Consider the following 24,820-nt stretch of genomic DNA (forward strand, 5'->3'; position numbering starts at 1 on the left):
TTACCTTATAGATGTAGTTGTACACATTTTTGATGCCCTACGTTACTAAAGATCCTGTAATGGAGGTGGAGGAACTTCAGCATACAGTCAAGCTACCCCACCTCCTAATTGACACTGCCTCTGCTAACCTGGCCCACCTCAGGAATAAAGGAATGAGAAAGACATTGGCTGAATAAAAGCTTCCTCATTTACCTCTCCCTCAGTAATTTAGTTACAAAGCCAGTGTTTCTCTCAACTGCCAGATCACCACTGCCTCTCCAATTTTACAGCAATGGGCTGTTTTTACCTGTTACTGGGGCCCTTATGGGTGAATATAAGTGGTAATTTTCCAGTGGGTCTTTTGGATGCATGAAACACAAAATTTGCAAGTAAAAAATATTATAAACTAAAGTACAGATAAAGGAAAATGATACCATCCTACTAGCAAACCACCTACCACCTTAATAGGTAGATACGGTGGCAGGTTCCTCTAATCTGTAGCAGGATAGCCCTTTATCAGGCTATTCCTTTAGCCCCCCCCCCCCTCCCAAATCTTTTAGAATTTTTAGGTCATCAAATGCGAAGCAGGGTTCTGCACATGCTACAGATTAGAGGAACCTGGCACTGGATGTACCTTAATAGGTAGATTAGTGGTGGTAGGTTTCCATTAAAGGGTTTGAATAGCACACTAGTATTCAGTTAATGCTTTCAGACGTATTACAAGTTTTAAAAAAGATTTGGGAGACTAAAATAATAGCCATGAAAACGGCTATACTGCTACAGGGTAGAGGAACCTGCCACCGGATCTACCTTAATTGGTAGATCAGTGGCTGTTGGTTTCCTTTAAAGGGTTCGAATAACACAATAACACAATAGTAGGTATTCAGTAAATGCTTTCAGATGTATTAGACATTTTTATGCCTGTTGTGTAATATATTCTCTAGCTGACCACTCAGTATACCTTATTCATAAACCTTTGACCTAAAATTTGGATTTCATATATCTTCTAAGAGATAACAGTCACATAATGTAAGATCTCACTCACTTTTTATGAATATTCAGGGCATGTAAGGTGATTTTTATTAGATTATTTCATCATTGACTGTCAATTTGCGAATAGTTGATTGGTTTATGTTAACCATAAGATTTCTGACATATTAATATATCCGTGCCTTACTTACCAGATTCTGACAATGTTTAGGTATGCAGAATGGGGGTTATTTGATGCTTATTTGAAGAACCTTGTAAAGCTTGCAATGTCTGAATTTTGCATGCATGTGAGAGACCCATCCAATCTTGTCAAATGTGAGGAGGGGGTACATGATGTCTGAGCTGTGAGTCATCAACTTTGGACAGCATGTCATTTGGATAACAACTTCCAAGCTGTTGTACATGTCATCAACACTAAATAATGATCACAACTTAGAAAGCCTCCCAAAAATACTCACTATGTCAAGGAATGGATGCAGCAGACGTGCAAAGTGGCAATTAGCCAGCTTTTAGCCTTTGTCTGGTAGGCATCTCAGCTCAAAGGCATCAAAGCCTAACAGTAAAGTAGTCATTTGCAGGGTCATCATTTATAAGCATGTCCAACACACAATTTTATTGACAGATGTATTACATTAACTCTTTGCTGCTTCTTACAGTATGCCTTCTCTTACAGCAAAGCTTCATTGTATAGCCATTTATCATAATTTGGTGGCCGTAACAGTATGTCATCTTTCAAGCAAATGACAAGTTTAAGATGAAATATTGGTCACTACTTTTCAGTAATATACAGTACACTGGCCAGATTTACAGATAGACTGCCCATCAAGTATGCTACACATTAAGGGGATTTCTTAGAATCATAACTTTCCACTTATCTACAGGATTTCTAATTTACATAAAGCAACATGTTATGAACTATGTGCTTTTGGAAGTGGAGACAGCTCCAAATAACTGATTGGTTGAAGGGCCGGATGTCACAACTCAACCTCTCTGATAATGATGAGAGAGAGAATGCTGTTGAATTACTTATAGATTGAATACATTCAAATTACTTTTTATCCTTTGTTGTAAGTGGATGTTGTCAGAATTCCTGTATTTACAATGGAGGGTTGCAAAGGTTTCCACTGTACAAGCCTACAGTGGGTTACATATTTTATTCAGTAAAGAAAGGATTTCTGCTGCACACTATAAGGTGCTCTGGTGAGAGTCCCAATCCCTTAAGGCATAAATAATTTTGTAAACTCCAGTCACAAAGTTGTGTTGCAAATTGAGGTTTTTTTTATTTCATACAAACATCCAAAGTTGTGATGTTTCGGTCAGACAATTGACCTTCATAAGACGCTATAAACATAGAGTGTAGATACAAATTAGAAAATCAATAATATCCATAATCTATTTACATATATAAAAAATTGAAGCATAGCTAAGTTGGTCTATCGCACCACATAAGGGGATAAATGCATATACTGTAGATATTAGTGTAAGGATTCTCAAGATATCAAGTATAGATAGTACTCACACGGTAACATATAGTAACATATGCAGTAAATTAGTAGGTAATAACAGGAAATATCTTGTTCTGCAACAAACAATATGTGATAACAAACATGAGAATCCCTACACTAATACCTATATGCATTTATCCCCTTATGTGACATGATAGATCAACTTTGCTATGCTTCAATTTTGTATGTATGTAAATAGATTATGGATATTATTGATTTTCTAATTTGTATCTACACTATGGGGCTCATCTACTTACCTGGTCCTGACGCGATCCCGCACGCGTTGTCTGACGAGGATTTGGGTCCAGCGCGATTCATGAAGATCGTGCGCCCGAGTTCCTGCATCCGTCGGCCCTGCCCCGAGGTCCGCCGGAGTTCACCTTCTTCTTCCCGATGCATGTGAGTGCTTGATCTTACAACACAATCTTGTTTTTAAATTCCGCGGTCTGTCCGAATCCGTCGGGTTGTCTGACGGCCCGCCCCCGATTTCTGTTGCGTGCAAGCTGGTGGCAATGCGCCAAAATCCGATTGCATGCACCAAAATCCCAGGGCAATTCGACACAAAGCGGAAATCATTTTGAAACCCGACCAAAATGTGTCTGACGGACCCTTAGTAAATGAGCCCCTATATGTTTACAGAGTCTGATGAAGGTCTGAAACATCACAACTTTAGATGTTTGTATGGAATAAAAAATCCTTAATTTGCAACACAACAATGTGACTGGAGTTTACAAAATTCTTTACATCTTTTTATTCAGACCCTCCCCACTGAAAGCAGGAGGAGGACAGTGATTTGCTGCTGCTAATGTTAAGTGTGTCTCCTTTGTCCTCCATGATTTACATTTAGTGGAAGCGTGCCATGGATGCCATAGAGTGGCATCTGTTCCAAAAGGCCTCTGCTACACAGATAATTTTTTTCACCAACCAGTAGGAGGAAATAGCAAAGTATACTCTGCTTTTTCATCCTGGGTTTACTGCTGTATGTTAACGTATACTGACGAGACAGAGGCCAAAAGGATACTCTTTTGATCACCCTGTAACACAATGGGGCAGATTTATCAAGCAGTCTGAAAGTCAGAATATTTCCAGTTGCCCATGGCAACCAATCACAGCTCAGCTTTCATTTCACCAGTACTCATGAATATTTTAAAGGGGAGCTGTGATTGGTTGCCATGGGCAATTGGAAATATTCTGACTTTCAGACTGCTTGATAAATCTGCCCCAATATGTCTTTGGAAATCATCAGCATAGATTTCTACAACTGTAAATGTTCACAAAACTAAATGTGAAGCAAACAAAAGAATGTGCTTAAAGGGGTATTACCACAAAGACAAGATTCTTAAAAACTCCCTGGATGGACCGTAAATCTTCTGACTATGGTTGAATTCTTTTCATGAATAGCTTCTCCATAGCTTCTGAATAGCTTCTGCATGAAGCAGTGCTTTCTGTCTCTTGCCCCCCTCCCCTGCATTACAAGACCATCAAGCAGCAGTGTGCAGAGACTTACTCTACTAGTTACAGGGGACAGACAGTAGGTGTTCTCCTTAAGGAGACAATGCCAATTAAGGCCACCTTAAAGGCGTGTGGAGACTTAAAGCCATAATGCTCCACTAGGGAATTCTGGGAAAAATGCAAATACGTTTTCCAAGGTGTTAAATGGAAAACAATACCTCCTTTTGCTACCTTGAAAGGCAGCCCCCTTAACATCAAGTATGACTTACAAGAAGTCTAAAAATATGATGTGGGATTAAGCCAAACCAGTATATCTATTCCATAAGGAACAGACTCCCAACTGTAGACAGCACTGTTTCGACCTGATTGGGTCTCCTCAGTACAGCGTAGGGAACTGATTTGGCTATGTGAGAGGCTATTGACTAGGGACAGACAGTAGGTGTTCTCCTTAAGGAGACAATGCCAATTAAGGCCACCTTAAAGGCGTGTGGAGACTTAAAGCCATAATGCTCCACTAGGGAATTCTGGGAAAAATGCAAATACGTTTTCCAAGGTGTTAAATGGAAAACAATACCTCCTTTTGCTACCTTGAAAGGCAGCCCCCTTAACATCAAGTATGACTTACAAGAAGTCTAAAAATATGATGTGGGATTAAGCCAAACCAGTATATCTATTCCATAAGGCCTTTAAGGTGGCCTTAATTGGCATTGTCTCCTTAAGGAGAACACCTACTGTCTGTCCCTAGTCAATAGCCTCTCACATAGCCAAATCAGTTCCCTACGCTGTACTGAGGAGACCCAATCAGGTCGAAACAGTGCTGTCTACAGTTGGGAGTCTGTTCCTTATGGAATAGATATACTGGTTTGGCTTAATCCCACATCATATTTTTAGACTTCTTGTAAGTCATACTTGATGTTAAGGGGGCTGCCTTTCAAGGTAGCAAAAGGAGGTATTGTTTTCCATTTAACACCTTGGAAAACGTATTTGCATTTTTCTACTAGTTACAGACATATAAGGTCTTTACCTGAGGTAGACATATAACAGAGCTAAATCTGTGCTAGTTATAGGTGAGTTAGCAGAACAGAGAGTCTCATTGTGTTTTATATGCATCTTATGAGATCATCTCTAATCTCTGATCTGTCTCATCTCTCTTTTTCTATGTGTCAGATACTAGTAGAATGTTCAGAAGTTAAATAAAAGTGTAGATAAACCCTTTACCCTGATGATCTAAGCACATTGTCAGCACACAGAGGGATCATGAAGTGTCCTGCTCAGTTAGTACCCACCCACACTCTGGAATATTACACTGACCACCACTGATTACAGGAGCTAAAACAGCAATAAAACTAAGTAAAATTGTAGGTGTTTAAAATGATCTTTATTGTGTAACCATCAATAGAGTATTCAAATTTGAAGATGTTTAAAGACCCCACATTGTACCCTATACACATTGAATGCTGGTCATTTGTATCACTTTTTACATTTATTTGGAACTAGAACCCGTTTAAACCACTTACAGAGGATTGGTCTCAAAAGATTCTCAATCTACACTGTAAATAAGTGGTGGTGCTTCATATATCTCAACACCCATACTAAACTTGTAATCTACTGAGCAAGGTGACCTATAGAATAATCAAAATGCTCATTTTATCTTTTATTCTATTATAATTTTTATCATTTAGCATTAGGCAGAATCAAATTTTACAATATAATATCCATTTAGAACTCCATTAAGAGATTGTGTCAGGTATAAATTCACAAGGCAATTCTTTGAAGACTCAGTAGGCGCCATGCCTTTAGGTGATATAAGGCAGAAGTTCCAATTAGAAGCCCGCTAACTGGAAGAAAACATAAGCTGTTCTCAATAAACACATCCAACAGACGTCATATTAATAATCAATTAGATTGAAGAGCCACCTGACACTGCCTGTTTGAAGGCGTCACCATCTGCCAATGGCATTATATACTTCCAATAAAACCGCTACCAGTTTAGAACATTCTTCTCTTAATTGGACGTCCAGTTGAATGTCTGACAAGTTTCTTGCACACAAAAACAGTACACATAAAAGGTAGAAAGTAAATAGGGACCACTCTTATCATACATGTCATGTAATATATGATGGTTGGCACAATACGTACAACAGCTCAAGGAAGTGTTACACTCCATCTGCTGCCATATAGCTTCTCCATTGTTATTTGCAGTAATTTATTTTCATAGGATTCCAAAAATACAACATGGACCCATAAAGGGTGTTATATTATGGTTTTATTCAAATTGGACCAGGTTGTACACAAGCTCAGATAATCACTGATGTACAGGGCAAACAATCATAGTAGGCTACGTTAGTCTATATTGTTCCTGAATAGATTGGAAGGTTTAGCCTGAAAATAGTATCTTACAGAATGTTTGAAAGGGGTATTCCCACATGAGACACTTAGTGCACTGGCAAATGTCCTTTTCCCTTAGACATTTTGTAATGAGACATTTTTCGAGTATATAAGAGATAAGTGTATAAAACAGGAAACCCCCTTTAAAAAGATACACGGAGACACTATTATGATATCTGAAAATAACTATATTCTAACACTTCAAATATGTTTTAGAGGGTAAATAATCACTGTATGGTATCTGCTTTGTCTAAATAGATTGAAGTTGTATCCTACCATCAAAAAGTTGTATTGCTAAGAGATATCTACACAGTTGACAAAGGTCACTTGGTTGAACGAGCATGGCTCATAAGGAGAAGAGATAGCTTGCCTTTCAGTGGTTGTCAGCCCTCAGGCCTTACTATGAATAACTACTGATGATCTTACTTGAATCTTACAACCAGGAGACCCTCAGGGCACATCGCACTACAGTTTAAAGTAACAGTGTAAGAAATGAATTGCGCTCTCTGCAAATTTGCTTTGTTTAATTTTAACAAGATGGATGGCTGATCTTCACATACAGCATGTTAATAGTTCATTTCCCTCTGTTAAACCCAACCATTAACACATAATATCAGACAGTGCGTCGTGATGTCTTCAGCTAGTAAATTTGGCAAAATTGTTATTACGTCCTGCAATCCGCCAAGTTACCTGACATCTTTTTTATTTAAATTACCTCGCTAGCCTTGGCACACTGCATAAATAAGAAGCAAGTCATGGTATTCATATTCATTAGTCTTCTCTCCTTTGTGTTGTTAGTAGTATTGAAGAGATTCTACAAGGAAGAATAAGTTGGCACCATGATTTAGCTTCTTTTATGATACTGACATCCTTTTTTTGGTGGCACAATTTGGACGTAGTTTTTGAATACCAACACTTTTCCTTCACCAAAACCTTTTTCTGGTACAATTTGTGTTCCACACTTAACACAGTAAAAGCAAGTGTACCAAATTCTATAACACCTTCATGAATGTGGAGAGTCATTTCAGACACTTTCTGCCCTGTGCCAAATTATTAAACCCTTGCGACACCATCTAAAATTACAGTCTAAAAACTTGCGCGATACATGTGCCAAGTAAACGGAAACAAAAAATTAATGTGCTCCATTATGTGTCAGTTTATTGTGCATTAAATACATAATAAACAATTCAGTGCTTGAAAAAATGTAATATTCACTTATAAGACAAATTCACAGGACATTGGGTATTATCTTTTTCCTTCTGATTAGCTTTTACAGGTTCCATAAAGTAATTTTACTTTTTCACAAACTTTGCATAAATGACTAGTACAAGTAATAATAATAATCCTTCATTTATATAGCGCACACAGATTATGCAGCGCTGCACAAAGCATGTCACATTGGTCCCTGCCCCCATGGGGCTCACAATCTAATCAACCTACCAGTATGTTTTTGGAGTGTGGGAGGAAACCCACGCAAACTTGGAAAGAACATACAAACTCTTTGCAGATGTTGACCCTGGTGGGATTTGAACCCAGGACCCCAGCGCTGCAAGGCAGAAGTGCTACTCACTGAGCCACCATGCCATCATGCCGCCCTACAAGTAAGAAACTTTTTGATATATCTTATCAAGGAAAAGTGCCCCCTTAAATGCTTCTGCCGTTCAGATAAAATAACTTTTCCTCTGAATTTTCTGCTGAATTCTGTCTTGCTAGCATGGAAAGTCAGTTGCATAGAAGCTCTCTGGAAAGGACACGTGAAGCATGGAATCACAGCTACTCAAAGATTACTGTGTGTTACAAACAGAATCAACAGAGATGGGAGCTACCAAAAAAATGAAAATGTCAAATTGTGTCCAGAACAGTGTTATTCCTGGACTTGTAGGACTACTGATTTAGGTTAAAAGGTTGTTAGGTATACTATGTCTATAACAGTACATGTTATCAATGTGACATCACTTCCTTATTGAGCTTTATGAGGTTAGTCATGGAATTCAAACTGGTTGGGAAAATGCTTTGGAAAATACATTGAAAACCCCAATAGTCATTTTAAATGGTTAGTGACCATATATACAAAACTAACACATTTCTGTCCGGGGATATCGCTAAATGTGACCCTGTTTCAGTTTAGATATCCAGGTGCATTCACATGGATAGATCTGTACTGGAATGATGTGTTGTACTCCTTTCCAGCAGGGGATTGCCCTACACATTCAGACACTATCCACAAGATATGATACTTTACATTATTTTAATACACTCTTTACAGAAAATAACAAATAAAAATATGAGCTGGAAGCACAATTATGGCACAGATGTTTCAGCTATACTGGTGGAGATGAGGAACCTACCAGTCTAACATGAACAACAAGGAAAATATCTTTAGGTTTTAAAAAATAAATCTGAAAAAAGAGATGAGCAAATCAATTAGTTAATTCATGATTTGGAACAATGGGGCACATTTACTAAGGGTCCTGTGGCTGCGATTCTGTCGTTTTTCACAAATATTTCTAATTTGCGCCGTTTTGGCGCATGCAATCAGATTCTGGCGCATCGGCGCCGCAACAGAAATCGGGGGTCGTGGCTGTCGGACAACCCGACGGATTCAGACGAACCGCGGAATTTAAAAAAAGAATTGTGCAGCAAGATCAGCACTTACATGCACCAGGAAGAAGAAGGTGAACTCCGGCGGACCTCAGTGCAGCAGCCACACCTGCTGGATATCGGGAGCACAACCTTAGTGAATCCCAGCAGACGCAATCCTTGTCGGACAACGCGCTACGGGATCGCGACTGGACTAGTAAGCATATCTGGTAAGTAAATCTGCCCCACTGTTCTGATTTTTCAGCACAGAATTGCTTTAGACATATCTTGTAAAATGGTGACTATTACTACTGCTCACAATCATCCAAGATCTCATTGTGAGAGTTAGGGATAGCATTAGGGTTAACCCTAATAGAAGAATTATAGGTAATGTGATAGAACCCTTTCTATTTTTAAAAAAAAAATGTATTTTAGAGAACTAGAGGGAGTTATATACCTTGTTTCCGGGACAAATCACGCAACATCTACTTATTAGAATCAGACCCAAATCGAATCTTATCAAAAATTTAACAAAGCTAATTTCTATAAACAGTTCTCAATCTTTCAACTAGCTGTTCATTGTTTGCCCATATGCTGTCTGTATCTGTGCATCTATATCTGTATCTATGTCTGTATCAGTGCATCTGTATCTATTCAGGGACTGTTAGTAGTGATGTGTGTATCTTAAGCAAATACCAACAGAAAGCTGAGCGAATCTATTAATTGGTTCATAGATTCAGTATGAATATTGTATTTCTCAGGCACCTACGGCAATCAAATCCAAAGAATTTATGATTCACTTTAGATGAATCTTGTAAAATACTGATGTCATACATTCTATTTTAGGTAGGGGGATGGGCGAGGGTGAATAAAATGGAAAAAAACTATTTTTAAAATAATACAGTTAGTTAAAATGTGCTTTTCAACAACCAACCCAAACCAAATTATGATTTGTAAAGTGCTACAGAATTTGAGGGCTCTACATAAATAAAGATTATAATTATCTTTGCAAAAATTCTGCAAACTTCTATGACTCAAATCTTTGATGATTCACTGATCTTTAACCATCACCTTGCATCCTATGAATGTGGAGACTGCAGCTTTACAGTTTATACATAACACATGTGAGAACAGTTTTAGCAAATATTCTTACAATGGGGTGCTTTTATTAATAGTGTTGCATGGTCTGTTTTTGGGCACACAAACTGTGCAGTAAATTAGACAGGAATATTTAATTGTGGCACAAGGCATTAATAAATTGGGACACAACTTAAAAGGGTCTGAAATTACTTCACATTCATGAAGCAGAAATAGAACTTGTTTTTTGTAGGTCTAAGTGTGCGACAGAAACTGCACCAAAAAAAAAAAAAGAGGAATTAGAAGAGCAGGAAAACTGTTGGAATTCACAAGTTGCACCCAAAAATTAGCTAAATCTTGGCACCATCACTTCAGAAATATGGCGCACCATATGCAGAAAGGAGAGAACATTTAAAATGAACAACAAAAAACATTCGGAAATCCATTAATAAATGTCCTCTAATTTCTCCTGTTTGGTAAACAATAGGGGTCACATATGATGACAGATGAAACAGATGAAACTACTGTTTGGAGTCAAAGGAAATATGAAAGTCTATGATAAAGTTGAGCTGTCTATGGTAGACTAATGTAAGGTTTTTATTCAGGTGACGACATGATGAACCATATTAGATAAACATTTCTACTGATCTCATTTGGAAAAATTTTGGGGAAAATAAAACAGTATATTTACAGAGGGCCTCAATATATCTGAAACAAAGTAGCCTGCGTGTTTCCTTCTTGCTACATAAACTTTTTTCTAACAGGTGAACATACCCGTGTATGCAAAGAAATAGATAAGATCAGGCTACAGAAGAGATTAAGATTACAGCTGTTGTGAAGATGACCTGCTACATAGAATGTATTAAGGATCAGCCACTATATGAGGAATCAAAACCCTCTACATATCTGTAAGCTGCTGTGGGGTATTTTTCTTACATTTTCATCTAATCCGTGCTCTTAGATAAGAGATTTAGCCTATTTTCATGAAGAGAAAAGACTTTTCATTTTATTCTAACAAGAAGAATCTAAGATATCATCATCATCCGAATGAGCGAGACAACAAAAAATCAAGTGGAGGAGCTTATGTACAGAAATAAACCTTACAAACAAGGTAAAGCTCTATTAATGACTAGCTAACCTGCTCTGCTTATTCCCTCTCTCTGTACTTCAAAGGGTACATAAGAAAAATATCTCACTTTGAAGTGGATCAAAGTTTGTCATGAGGCCTGGGAATTTTCACTTGGTGGAGTTGTAACATTTTTACTTGTCATTCTAACCCATTTTGATTTGGCAATTTACACCTGAAACTAACACAGTTTTTCTGATTATGACGTTTTCCATATATATGATTATTAATATTTTACCAAAATCTTAGAATGCTACATTATAATTCAATATCATACCTTGTCATGTGGTCACTTGCCTGGTCCATGGCTGTTCTCTGCAAAGATATTTTGCCATTTCCTTGTGGCCTGTTCAACCTATAACTGGCTGCAATGGTGAAGTCGGTGGTCCAAAAATGGCCACAAATTTTGCAGGGCTGAACATCCCATTTTCCCCATAAAATCTAATTAATTCTGCACCTTTTTATCTTAGAATGCTAGGTTGTGCAGTTCCTCTGTTATTCCCTCATATCATTTTATGTCTGGGGCCCTTAATGCTCCGATATGGCTAAGTGGAATGATAAAGTTGTCCTTCTGGAGCATTAACAAAACATCACAACACATATGGGGGCATTTTTCAGGACATTTGTATGTGACTTTCTTTGCTTTTTCTGGGTTTTACACTTGTTTCATTTATCTTAGAGGTTGATACTAATGGTAGCTGAGTCTGCACAGTTTTAATAAAAAGTCGCAAGTTGCACAATCTTCCGCAAACCCTTTTAAAGTTTTTCCAACACCCGATCGGAACTGGATTTTATTTGCGACTTTTTAATCACGATTTGCACCATAATTGTGACTTTTCCATATGTCCACATCTGGGTTTCAATGATATATCAGAAGTAACACTAACATTTCTTACACCACTAACTTTGCTAGACGCGTGAAAAAGTTGCATATATCTAAAGAGCAAATACTTAGATAAATGACCCCCATATATCTAATAAGAGATACACCAGAATTGTTATATCTTAGGGAATACAAGTGTTAACAATAACAGACGGATCATAAGATTGGTTACTTTTAATCTTTGCTACTCACTTCAGCTGCCGGGATGCCTTCAGGTGGACGACACTGCAAGAGAACTTCTTGTTCCAAAGATACCTCCTTTCCTAAAGGTTCCTGCTCAAAGGTCTTCCTTAAGTCTAGGAAATAAGTAAGCATTTAGGGTAAATGCTCAGTCATAGTAATTGCTGGATTTATTGTTAAAATCTTACAGAAATTAAAAATAAAAATAAAAAATATTCATAAATCTTAATTTCAAATAATAATGTTGATTATTAAAGAGTGACATTTCCCTAAAAGTGCACATGTTTTCCCTCACTATTAAAAGTGTTGCTGTATCTAGTTAAATTTATTTGGACAATAATCTGCTAAATTGTCATGGCACCAATTTAAAGAATGAACAAGCATTTTGGTCATGCTTTACAGTAGTTCACTGTTATGGGCCCTAGAGGGCGAACTTTTAGTTTGGGATTTTCATATTCCCTTTGCTATACTTTTAATCTATAGCTGATTATGATTTCCTAGACAGCATCACAACATCATCCTTAGACAAGGTGGTCCATGGATATGACATATGTCCAGCGTACAATCAAGTCAATACAAAATGTGAACAAACACTAAGAAATTGCTGAAAAGAAAAACCATTTTTTACCGTAGCAAACTACTTTATTAAGATGCACATGAGTTCTAACCAGTGTACATCATTTTTTATCATTTTCAAACAGTGTCAGAGCCCATATGCTTTGAACAGAGAGTTCAATTATAAAACCCAGGAAGCTGAACTATAGAAGATGTGTCAAGCAGAAGTTAAATGTCAATGTTGATAGTTTACATTAAACAAAAAGTCAAATGCCACAATCCAACATTTCTTATTGAATTCTCCACGGATGGCTGGAGAATAGATATATCACCCGTTACACAGATAAAGTGTCAAAACTTTTAAAGCGATCCATTTCTCGATTATGGTTAAAAAAAACTGCAGCATATAAACCAGTGGCGTAACATGAAGTTGATAAACCCTAAAACCAAATATGTAATGAGCCCCCAATGATAATATATCATTCAAGTAGTTAGTCTTCTCACATTAGGAACACTGTATGGGAATGGATGTCACACTACACAAGGTACTTCCTTGATACAAAGTATGCGCAATTGCATTCATTAGTCATGTAAAGTTAGTTATGTTTTTTTTTTAGAGAACCTGTTTTATTCTGTAGCTGCATCTGCTTATAAAAAAACAGTAAGTATATGTTAGCAAGATTTAAGCAAATTACTAAATTTGCTGAAGAGTTGCTGAATTTTTCGTAAGATTCATTTGGGTCTGAATCTATTTTTTCCGAAGCAAAGGTGTCCAAGGTGTTAAGTGTCCAGGAAGTTGGACAATAAAACATTTTTTTTTCTATAAATAGGCACTTCCTTGTTTTTTTTTTTAATTTCTAGGCTTCAATAAAACTAAATTTATGGTAGCCTAATGGATGTGATACAATAACTGAAACTATCTAATGTCCATTTAAATCAATGAAAATTTTAATGGATCCATCACACTTCAGTCATTATTTTCCATGCAAGATTTGTCCAAAGCAAATCATAGAACATTCAGATTAGATTCAGTGCTTGAAAATTGTCAGATTTGTACCCAATTTACTAACCGATTAATAGATTTGCTCATTATTAATGATAGCAAAAGATAAAAATATTGAAGCATCTTGTCATACAAATGTACACTATGCTGCTCCTTTGTCAGTCTTTCTGGAAACAGGTCAATAAGTTGACAGCTGGGTTACCATTCATCATGTGTTCTAAATACTCGGAAACTGTCCGATAAGTCTTATTCCTCATACATTTCCAGGAGGAATTGTAGAGCAACAGAAATCCAAGTTTACGAAAAGGTATTCCTGCATTTTTATTAAAGGAAACCTACCACTTGAAGTGGCAGGTTTCAGATGGCAATACCGAGCACCAGCTCAGGGTGAGCTGGTGCCAGAGCTTATTTTTGTTAGTGTTTTAAACCGCGGTATTGCGGTTTAAAACACTTTTTAAACTTTATAGCCGGCGCAGGGAGGTACGCGCTTGGCGCTTACCGTGTGCGCGGCTACATAGGAAGTGAAGGAGAGCCGCGCGCATGGTAAGCGCCAAGCGCGTACCTCCCTGCGCCGGCTATAAAGTTTAAAAAGTGTTTTAAACAAAAATCAGCTCCGGCACCAGCTCACCCTGAGCTGGTGCTCGGTATTTTCTTCTGAACCCTGCCACTTCAAGTGGTAGGTTTCCTTTAAATGGGGGATAGAAGTAAACTAAAACAGACAAGTCAGGAGAACATCAAGCTAATGAACACAAATGTAGCCACTGTTAAAGGAGAAATAACCAGATGGCTTTCATTTAGAAGTTACATGTTGAAATTCCAGTGGTCTCTTTCCATCTGTAAGTAAGAAAGGTTATTCCTCGTAATGAACAATTTATTAGATTTGCATTAGAAATGTCTGTTTGTTTAACTGCCATACACAGGTCACTGATATATACAGGCAAGGAATAACCTTTTGACCCACAACTGGCATCCATACTTTATCAAAGTCCTGCCTTCTCAGATTTACGGATTCCTGCCATTATGAACACATGGTTTTGGGATCAATGAAACGGAATATCCTTCCTGGTCTGAAGTTTTGATGGTTTACTGGTACATTACACATATGATACCAATGATCTAGTTACACAGTTACCAGGGCCCCTGACAGACAGTAACAGTAGAGATACTACATCTTCTTTTGTCAATGATTATGTAATTCAGCAACCCTTTCATGTCTTCCCATGACACACAGAAAATCAGGGAGTAGAAATGTAACACTGTCTGTAAACATTCCTTACAAAAAGAACACACATGTATAACTCATTTTGTAGCATTATACAGGATTGTGTCAAAATGATCTATTGGATAACTTTTTGCAACTGGAGAAATTGTTTGAAAAAACTTCCCATTTTTTAAAAACAAAGCCTTATGAGGGCAAATTATATTTCCCAATGGAACCATTTGATATTACACATACTTGGAATTTGGAGTAACTTTCATGATGGGGAGCTAAAAGATTTTTTGTATAATAGATAAAAGTTGAGATTCCTCAGCTGTTGATAACCTGGATTAGCTCTCTAATAAATTTGATGACAATTACCTGATGAAGTAGTCTTGAAAGCCTGCAATTGTCATCATCAATGAAGTTAGCCAATAAAAAGTATCAACAACTGAGGACTCTATAATGGTGTGGAATTTAAAAAAAACTCAGTTGTGTTATTTTGTGCAGGTGTCGTTTATCATACAGTCAGCAATAAGGCACTTAAATAGTTTTTCTTATTTTTAATGCCTGAAAAAAAACATTTTATATTTTTATGTTCTAAGCTGTGTAAGAAGTCATTTTTTAAAGAGCAAGTTTTGTTTTTATTGATACAATTTTCAGACACAAAGAGAGATGAGCAAACCTACTTTTTAGTTTCGGTGCAAATCTGGTACTTTTCAGATGTTGAATTGAATCTGATTACTTTCTAATTCACTTTGGATTAATCTTTTAAAATGGCAGATAGGTAATACAGGCGGTCCCCTACTTAAGGACACCCGACTTACAGACAACCCATAGTTACAGACAGACCCCTCTGACCTCTGGGGAAGCTTTCTGAATGCTTTACTATAGTCCCAGATTACAATAATCAGCTGTAAGGTGTCTGTAATGAAGCTTTATTGATAATCCTTGGTCCCATTACAGCAAAAAATGTTTAAACTCCAATTGTCACTGGGGCCAAAAAAATTTTTTGTCTGGATATACAATTATAAAGTATACAGTTTCGACTTACATACAAATTCAACTTAAGAACAAACCACCGGACCCTATCTTGTACGTAACCCGGGGACTGCCTGTACAGTTAATCCTCTCATGACTTAGGGAGGGGAATGGGCAAGAAAAAATGATTTCTACAAAATTAACAAAAAAGTATAGCACTTTTCATGAAATCTGTATTTTAAAGGTTAAGAAGAGGTGATATACCAATTTCTAGGACAACGGCAGCAACATTGGTTTGAACCTTAACGATTCGGACTCAGACCAATAATTCTGCAAAGCTGCTACGAATCATATCTTTGATGATTTACTGGTCCCTAGACAATATTTTTAGTTCAATCTAATTGAGAGTGGATCAGAATTTCAAAAATATATTTTTTTATTTTTTTTGGTGTTTCCACTTTGGTGATCGTGATCCCTCATACTATATAAAGTTATACCACTGAAATGGAGTAAACTATATTGATAGATAAATTAAATTTTTCTTATAACCTATATCTGCCAGTATTGTAGATCAAAGATGTTGCTAGTATAGAGTGAGTGATACCTCTTTAAGGGACATACATAAAGTTCCTAATATGCAGACTCAAATCTCCATATGAGCAAAACAGTATATTTCTAGTACATAAAAAGAAACTGCTCAAATAGACTTACAGTGTGTTCCTATTGTGTAGAGTAATACCTCTTTGTGGGTTTTTTAGTCCTACTGAATTTTTAAATAGCATTTTAAATAACACTGATGGTGTGCCTCCAGGGGTTAAAAGTGTCTAGAGAGGTATTTCATGGCATGTGGCTGACCTCCTATTAAATAAATATAAGCATCCTCTGCGGCAGACACATTCTTCACACATTCAAATTATTCTTCGGTTAATTCTATTACATGCTCAATGAACAGAAATGTTCAATACATTCTTTCTGTTTTAATGGACTCTAGTTGTATAGCGTTGGCTCTCTGGAGGATGTAATATTCTTTTTATCCTCAAAACAATAGTTGGGGATAAGTAAAGGAAAAGTTTTAATGTCTATTATAAATTGAGCTAATGATATAATTGTTCAGAGACTATAGCCCTACAATAGGACCACGGTAAAGCAGTAAGTGTCAATGTCTACATGTTGCCACATGTAGGAGTTATACTGTACTGACAAGATGCAAAGACATTGAAAAAGTGCTGTCTGCAGTTGGGAATCTGGTCCTTTTGGAATAGATATACTGGTATGACTTTAAAGGGGTTGTCCGAGTTTAAAAAAAAAAATATATGTGGCCGGGAGCGGGGTTACTAAAACAATAAAGCTGTACTTACCTCCCGGTGCCCTCCCGTATCCAGCGCTGCTGTCGCTCCGGTCCGGGGGCCATGTAAACAAACATGGATTCAGCTTCCGGCCGGATGCGACAACCTTCCGGTCCCCATACACAATGCAGTGTATAGGGACGGATAGGCGTACCCAGCCACGGCCGGCCGGAAGCTGAGTCCAGCGCTGCTCCGGCGGCCATGTTTGTTTACATGGCCCCCGGACCGGAGCGACAGCAGCGCTGGATACGGGAGGGCACCGGGAGGTAAGTACAGCTTTATTGTTTTAGTAACCCCGCTCCCGGCCACATATATATATTTTTTTTTTAACTCGGACAACCCCTTTAATCCCACATCATGTCATTAGAAGAGATGCCAGATTGGCTGTTCAGCCGGCAAAATGTCCGGGTCAGAAGGGCAAACCTGAACGCCAAACATGAACATCAAGTTTGTCATCTTTATTCATTAGGCTTCTAAAAAGTCATACTGTACTGTACTGACAAGATGCAAAAACAAGATACAAAGACATTGAAACAGTGCTGTCTGAGTTGGGAATCTGTTCCTTTTGGAATAGATATACTGGTATGACTTTAATCCCACATCATATCATTAGAAGAGATGAGCGGACCCGAAGTTCAAGTTTGGGACACCTGTGACACGGCTGGCCAATGATAGCCATGGCTAGTTGCTAGGGGCGTCCATTTGCCCGATTGGCTTTTCGGCCGGCAAAATGTCCGGGTTAGAAGGGTAAACCTGAACGCCAAACCCAAACATGAACATCGAATTGGTCATCTTTGTTCATAAGGCTTCTTGTAAGTCATGCTTGATATAAGAGGGGCCGCCTTACAAGGTAACAAAAAAAGGCATTGTTTTCTTTATCCTGGTCAAAGCATCTTATTATTTCGGGGGCAATACGCATAGGAGGTTGCATGATGATTCAGCTCTTGCTGAATTTCCCAGCTGCCAGATCTCCTTATACCTGGAGAGACAACAATGTTCCCTGCCAGTGTACAGAACTACTGATGGTGCCTACTGATTATATCTAGTGTTGAGCAGACCCGAACTGTAAAGACTCTGAACTTCATTGGATGTTTGGGTCCAGGTTGGGGATCAGCTCAACCCCCCACCTGTAACACCTGTAATTGATGGTGGCATTTAAGTTAATGTAGCGCTTGTGTGCACAGTGATTGTACCGAACCCTGACTTGAAAAGATTTTTCAAATTAGATTTGGCCGAAATTTGGTCCGCTCATCATTATTCATAACTTTTTACAATATTGATTCACTAAATATAATGAGCTGTATATTGGTTATTTACAAGTCAACTTTAATTGTACATATGTGCAGCTGTGATATTTAATGTGACATGTGCAGCTGTGATATTTATGGAATGTCACATTTAGAATTATTTTTTTCAGATTACATATATTTTCCAGAAATAACTTAGAGCTCCTGTGATGTAATGAAAAATCTGTTCACCACCACCAGTAATGTGGATATCACCTAATGTGGCCCTGTGCAACTCCTCCTGCACGGGGGCTCGGTACAGTTCCAGCGTATGTGTGCACACTGTCTATTTGTATATGAGTCATCAGTAAGTGGTAGGTTAAATAAGGGAAAAACTTGATGGAAAAACAGAGTCGTCTCTTTATTCCAGCAGCAGTAGCTTTGCGTCAATGAGACTTGTTTTCGTGTATTAAATCTCTCCAACTCTTCAGACTGTTACAAGCATTTACACAAAGGGACAGTGTAGTGTAGATACCAGCAAGGCTGGACAATAGCAATGCAAATCAGAGCATTATGAATTCAGACAAAAGAAGGAAAGCCTGAGAAATGAGGTTCCTTAAGCTGTTGTAAGAGGAGATATCTACTCTGAATTAAATAAGCATTTTCTTTGTAAATTCAAAAACAATAAGATAACTGTGTATGTATCAAATTTTGGCACTTTTCATATTAAAATAAAGAGCTGGATTAGAAAGCATTTCTATTATAGATGAGCCATAATAAACTCTTTCACATTTTCCCTCAAGGGAAAATAAAGTTAAACAATGCAGAATGTAAGACATGTGTCATGTCCTCTGTTGCAACAGACGTTTTTTCCAGGTAGTGTGCTCCTCATTTCTATAAATCAGGATCAGCACATCCACAAGGATACACTGTAATATCTCATCCCCAAACCCACTGAGCGTAGGTCAGCTCTCACCAGAGATTGTGTTAATGCCTCTACAAGCGTCTCTGACGTATGCAGAGGCAGTTTTACTCCTTCAAAATAGATACAGGTGGATAAATCCGCATAACATTCCCGTTTGTTGTGGCTGGGAGCTGCAGCCTCTTCATGTTGCCTCACTGCTTCAACTTCCCAGCAGTGATGTGTCGTTCGTGAACAAGACGGCTCTAAGAGCCGGCTCTTGGACATGAATGACGTGAGCCGGTTCATCTCAGTAAGCCGATGACTCACTTAACCCCGCCTCTAACCGTCTCGCCACGCCCCCTTTAACCTGATACAATCGGGTTAAAAGTGGAGCGGCATGGGGTGATTAACGGGCCTGCGGCTCCCTATTATATATTTAATAGGGAGCTGTTCAGGAGCCAGAAGAGCTGACTCTTCTTAGTGAGCGGTTCCTAATGAGCCAGCTCACTAAGAAGAGCCGTAATTGCCATCACTACTTCCCAGCCTGATAGAAGGTAATGTGACCAGAGCTCAGCAACTCAGTACAGCCTCCAGTCACATGATCTTCTAAAGCAGAGGAGAAAGTAATGCACAAGGCAGCCTGCACTCTGAGAACAAGGGGTATCAGCAATGTTTATTTGTAGTGTGCTACATGTGTGATGTATGATCTACATGTGAACATTGTATGGATGTTTATTCACATGTATAATGTATGAATGCAGTGTGTATCAGTGTGTTTGCTTGTAATGTAAATGGATGGATTCCCCCCCACTGTATAACACCCTCCCACAAACTGTATAATACCATCCCATTTTTGCACATTACTCTGAGCCCCCCCCCCCCCCCCCGGGTGCCTGCAGAGTGCCCTGCCCCCATCCCCCCATCAGATGCCTGCACATAAAGTACCGAGCTCCCGGTCAGGTGACTGCACATACAGTACTCTTCATAAAATCCAGAAGAATAACTCTAAAGTTTCTAAGAAAAGATGCTCCACAGATGGTGGGATGATAATGTGTCACATGGCCATGATTAAAAGGGATTTACAAAATGGACATGCTGTTATCTCTAGAAATCAAGAGAACTGGAGTCTCCAACGTGGAAATGTGAATACCTATACACCAGTGGGGGGGCAGGCAGGCATAATAAAAAATAGAAAATGTTTTTTTTATTAAGATCAATTAGGAAGTTAATTTTTCTTCAGTAATAATGACTCTAGTAAATCCTCAATCCTGGAGATCCCCTGTAAAGTACATCTGTTGATCATAAAAGGGACAACATTGCTATCATTATAGGCTAGATGAAAGCCCATCACTGTAGGACAGCAATTGTGGCCACTGTGCTGCTGATATATACTGTGACCTTGTCTGACCATATGTTTAAGTGTTTATTGGCAAAATGCCAGGCTCCAAAAACCAAGCTGAGTCTATTAGACTATAAAGCTGCTCAAGCAGCAGTTTATTTGTGGCCTTAGAGTTTTACAAGCCAGGTAAATCACCATGTTTATGCATGGTAAACTATTTGCTTTTTTTCCGCTTTCTTCCCATAGAAAAATGCAATCAGTTTCTTTCTGCTATCAGCTACTTCCTAATGCAGTAATACTCTCTGTGTTATATGGCAGAAATATTCTGAAAATCTTATGCAAAGGAAACATGGAGAAAACAATTCTATCGCCTCCCCAGCAAGACGTCCACAACAGATAATATAGATTTGGTCTTTGAAACAATGATTTAAGAATTTTACTGTTAATGTGTCATAAATCAATAAAACTGAATAAAGGGAATCAGTACCCAACCAGGTCATCAAGAGTGACATATCTATAAGGAGTGCTGCGGTATAGGCCCACTACTTGTATATGCTGTAAAGGTACTGGGAAAGCATCTAAAATTCTAGTGTCAAAGTTCTATGAAAAGCTATCTGACTGTAAAAATGATAATTTATTTATATTTTGCACATATAATATCCATGGTCCATAGATGGAGAAATGTCACATTTTTTGTGATGCCCTGAACTAGGGACCAAAAAACCTTGAAGTGGTTGTCCAAGGCCATAATGAAGCACACAGTCGTACATATTGCAACAGCTGCGTACTGCATTTCAGCTCAACCCTATTCATTTCAATGTGACTGAGCTGCATTCATGCCATGGGATGAAGAAGCAAGTCATTACTGGTCTTAATATGGAAATAACCATTTTAGGCAGCAGATTTGCAAGGGACTGGATGTGAAAAACCTCCCATGTCCCCATCTCCTTCCCCCCATCGCTTCACTCCTCAGGACGTCATACATGTCTGCCCCACACCTCACTCGCCACTCCCATGGGACTCAGCACACACCACTGCATACAAGAGGTAAACTTTCATCTAACTTATCTTTTTAGGAAAAAGCCAGTTTTACTAAAAAAAAATCTTTGGAAATGTGTACACTGTTCTCTATGGGGACATGGGGGAGCCAGAAAAAGGGCTCCTGATGATACGTTTCCTTTAAGGCCTCTAAAATGTCTTTAATAGTAACTTTCCTGACATTTTCACAGCAAGTTATGTTAAATACACATACAAAAGTTGACTAAAGATTAGTGTGGCATACATATGTAATAATAATCATTGGATCACAAAGTTATGAAATTTAATAATGAATGGGAGTACTCACATGCAATCCTAACATAGGCTTTCCTGCTCTTGGTAGTCCCTGCAGAACTCCATGCAACACATTGGCACCAGTAGTCTTCTAGTCCAAACAGCTCTTCTACTTGTTGTCGTGATATCTCAATACTCACTTCTCGCACTATGAGACCTGTAAAAACATAGTTCAGAGATATTAATCATAGCAGCACAGTTCAGCGGGACATCACATAGTGTAAAACCTCATAACAATATGATATGCTTGGCTACGAAGAATATATTGCCTGTAAACCCTCATTGCAGAGCTTTTAAAACATTGCTGCTCATCTGCCCAGAGCTGATGTCACTGCAGATGTTTAAGAATTTGCTTATTGACTAGCGGTGACCCGAAATCTCTCCTCACATGATGATTCTCTAGATGACAAATCACCTGGAACTTCATGCTAGCATCTCTTCTAAAGCACTACATAATTCAACAATGTTAATAAGAGATAAAAGGGGTCTGGAAGATTTCCATATTAAAGACTTAACACCAATAATATTGATCTATATTTATACAGCACCATCATATAACTTTACGAATCATAGGGGGCATATACAAAAAGTAAGACATTACAAAGATAAGAAAGTCACATGAAACCATAGTTACACAGGTGCACGGCTCGTTAGCATCACAGAGAGTAATCACCGCGCACCTGTGTGACCAGGGTTAGATTTCTGTCCACAGGAAGCAAACAATGAAGCTTTCTATAGCATGACAGCAAACAGAGATCTGGAAAACCGTGAGTAATTCATACAGAAAGTATATTGGAAATTTCATTATTTTTCATCATGCAAACAATAACATTAATTTGCCGAAGTGGGAATACCCCTTTAAGTTCATTTTGAATGCCACACCTGCTGTCCATCTGGCGCCCATATCTTCTAAGATATATGTAGAGGCTCTGGCCTCTTAGTAAATACGGGTGCAAACTCTGCAAGTTTGGACCTAAGACCAGGTCTGAGCAGTTTTTCAAGCAGAGACTATAGTAAATCTGGCATGCCTGGTGTTCACATCCCTGCTTTCCTCCTGCCTACTCACTCCTCTTCTGCTCCCAAACACAATAGTGTGAGTGCCCGGAAACTGAGAAGGTAAATTAGGTTTCTGAGGAAAACATGATTTATTGGGGCACATTTACTAAAAATAGTTCAAACTGCACTAAATGCAGTTTGCCTGTGTAGTGTGCAGAGGGCGCCACTTTCAGGATTTCTGGTGCACGTTCTTCATGAATCTGGCGCCCCCTGCACTGCTCCAAAAGAGTGCACTACTTTTTTTTTTTAAACTTCTTAAATTCCTGTGCAAGCAGTTTGCACTAGAAAGAAAGGGCAAAATCTGCCAGAAAACACAGCCCTTAGTAAATGTGCCCTATTATTCTAAATCTGAACAATCCCTTATAGGCAGGAAAGAGTCTTTTTTTACATTCGGTCATCAAAAAGCAGTGTTTTCATCAGGCTAGTGTAGGAGAAATCAATAGCCATTGAATATGATCTTCACTTTCTAAAACTAAGCTCTTGATACATTACTGAAAGAGATGTAAATTCTGGTCTGTTAATATAACAACATCATTCTTTGAACTTGTTGATCAAATACTTGATTTATACATATATATAAAAAAGAAAACATAACAGAAAAGCGGATATCAACAAGGATAAAAGGCTTCTTTCACAGTTTTTCAGGATACCGCGTCATGTTACCTAAGGCTGTAGCTACACAAACCTGAGGATGAATGTTCCTATTTGTGATGCACTGAGAATCCTAACAGCTATCAAAAGCCAAGCCAAGCCTTTGATTTCTCTTTAGGCGTATAGAGAGCTGCTATTCACATGGCAAGCGATTAATTGCGGTTTGTGCACACTTGTATGTGGACATTCATGTTGCACTCTGTTTGTATCTAAAGTGCACTTCCAAGCATAACAGCTAATAGAGCATGTAATATCTGAAGGACGTCTGGTGGGAATATATTTTAATGAGATGCGTTGCACCTATCAAATCCCTGCATAATTAACCATTATAGTCTATACGCAAATAACAAGCTCTTTCCAAATAATAAATAAACAAGTACATAATATCTTGAGTAATTACTGCAAATTATTGAAATATCCCATAAAAAAACATAAAGATGAAAATGTATCTCTGGAGTTCCTCTCCATGCTTCCCAATAGAGACATTCAAGGCAATTTGAGGCTTTTTGTGAAGAAAAAGAAGTGGAAATAGCACAAAAATATATTCAAAGAGCTTGTGTGTTTAACCTGCCAACCTCTGTAACAGCAAGCATGGGGAACACGCTTCTCCAGCATGCTATGGGAATGTTTTAATAATGAGGGTAACAAGCAAGTTCAAAGCAGTTTGGTGGTTTGGGAGTTGAGGTACTTAAATATCAGAGTTACATTAGTAGCAGTCGAATGCACAGTCACCTTGCATCAGACATTTACATAAAAGTGGAAAACTCGAAAACTGCCGCTAGAATAGAAATAGGCTTCGGCTCTGCAAGACAGAGCTGCGGTGCCAACACTTTGATAACCCTCAGACATAGTTTGCTGCAAAATTGAACAGAGCAGAGATAACAGCGAATATATTTATTCCTCCAGAGTAAAGTCATCATGAAAATATGCACTGTTTTTGGAAGATTTACCAAAACTATTTCCATAGACAATTTATTTAGACAAGAGTCACTCAGTAATTTGGTTTTTCTGTCAATGTTTTTCCCCCAATATGTATACGACAGCCATTGTTCTTTATTACCATTGTCAT

At 38.2% G+C, this 24,820-nt stretch overlaps 1 protein-coding gene across 3 annotated transcripts in view; it reads right to left on the bottom strand.

Moving 5' to 3' along the window:
• UNC5C (unc-5 netrin receptor C) overlaps positions 1 to 24,820 on the bottom strand; it is a 255,722-nt gene that overhangs the window by 59,019 nt on the left and 171,883 nt on the right. For all 3 annotated transcript variants that reach the window (XM_072117947.1, XM_072117956.1, XM_072117939.1), the window contains 2 exons: positions 22,058 to 22,201; positions 12,173 to 12,276 (listed from right to left, as the gene is read on the bottom strand). In XM_072117947.1, coding sequence (XP_071974048.1) covers positions 12,173 to 12,276; positions 22,058 to 22,201 — 248 coding nt within the window. The remainder of the gene's footprint in view (positions 1 to 12,172; positions 12,277 to 22,057; positions 22,202 to 24,820) is intronic.

The sequence above is a fragment of the Engystomops pustulosus genome, chromosome 1, assembly GCF_040894005.1.
Source record: "Engystomops pustulosus chromosome 1, aEngPut4.maternal, whole genome shotgun sequence".
Classification (NCBI taxonomy): Eukaryota; Metazoa; Chordata; class Amphibia; order Anura; family Leptodactylidae; genus Engystomops; species Engystomops pustulosus.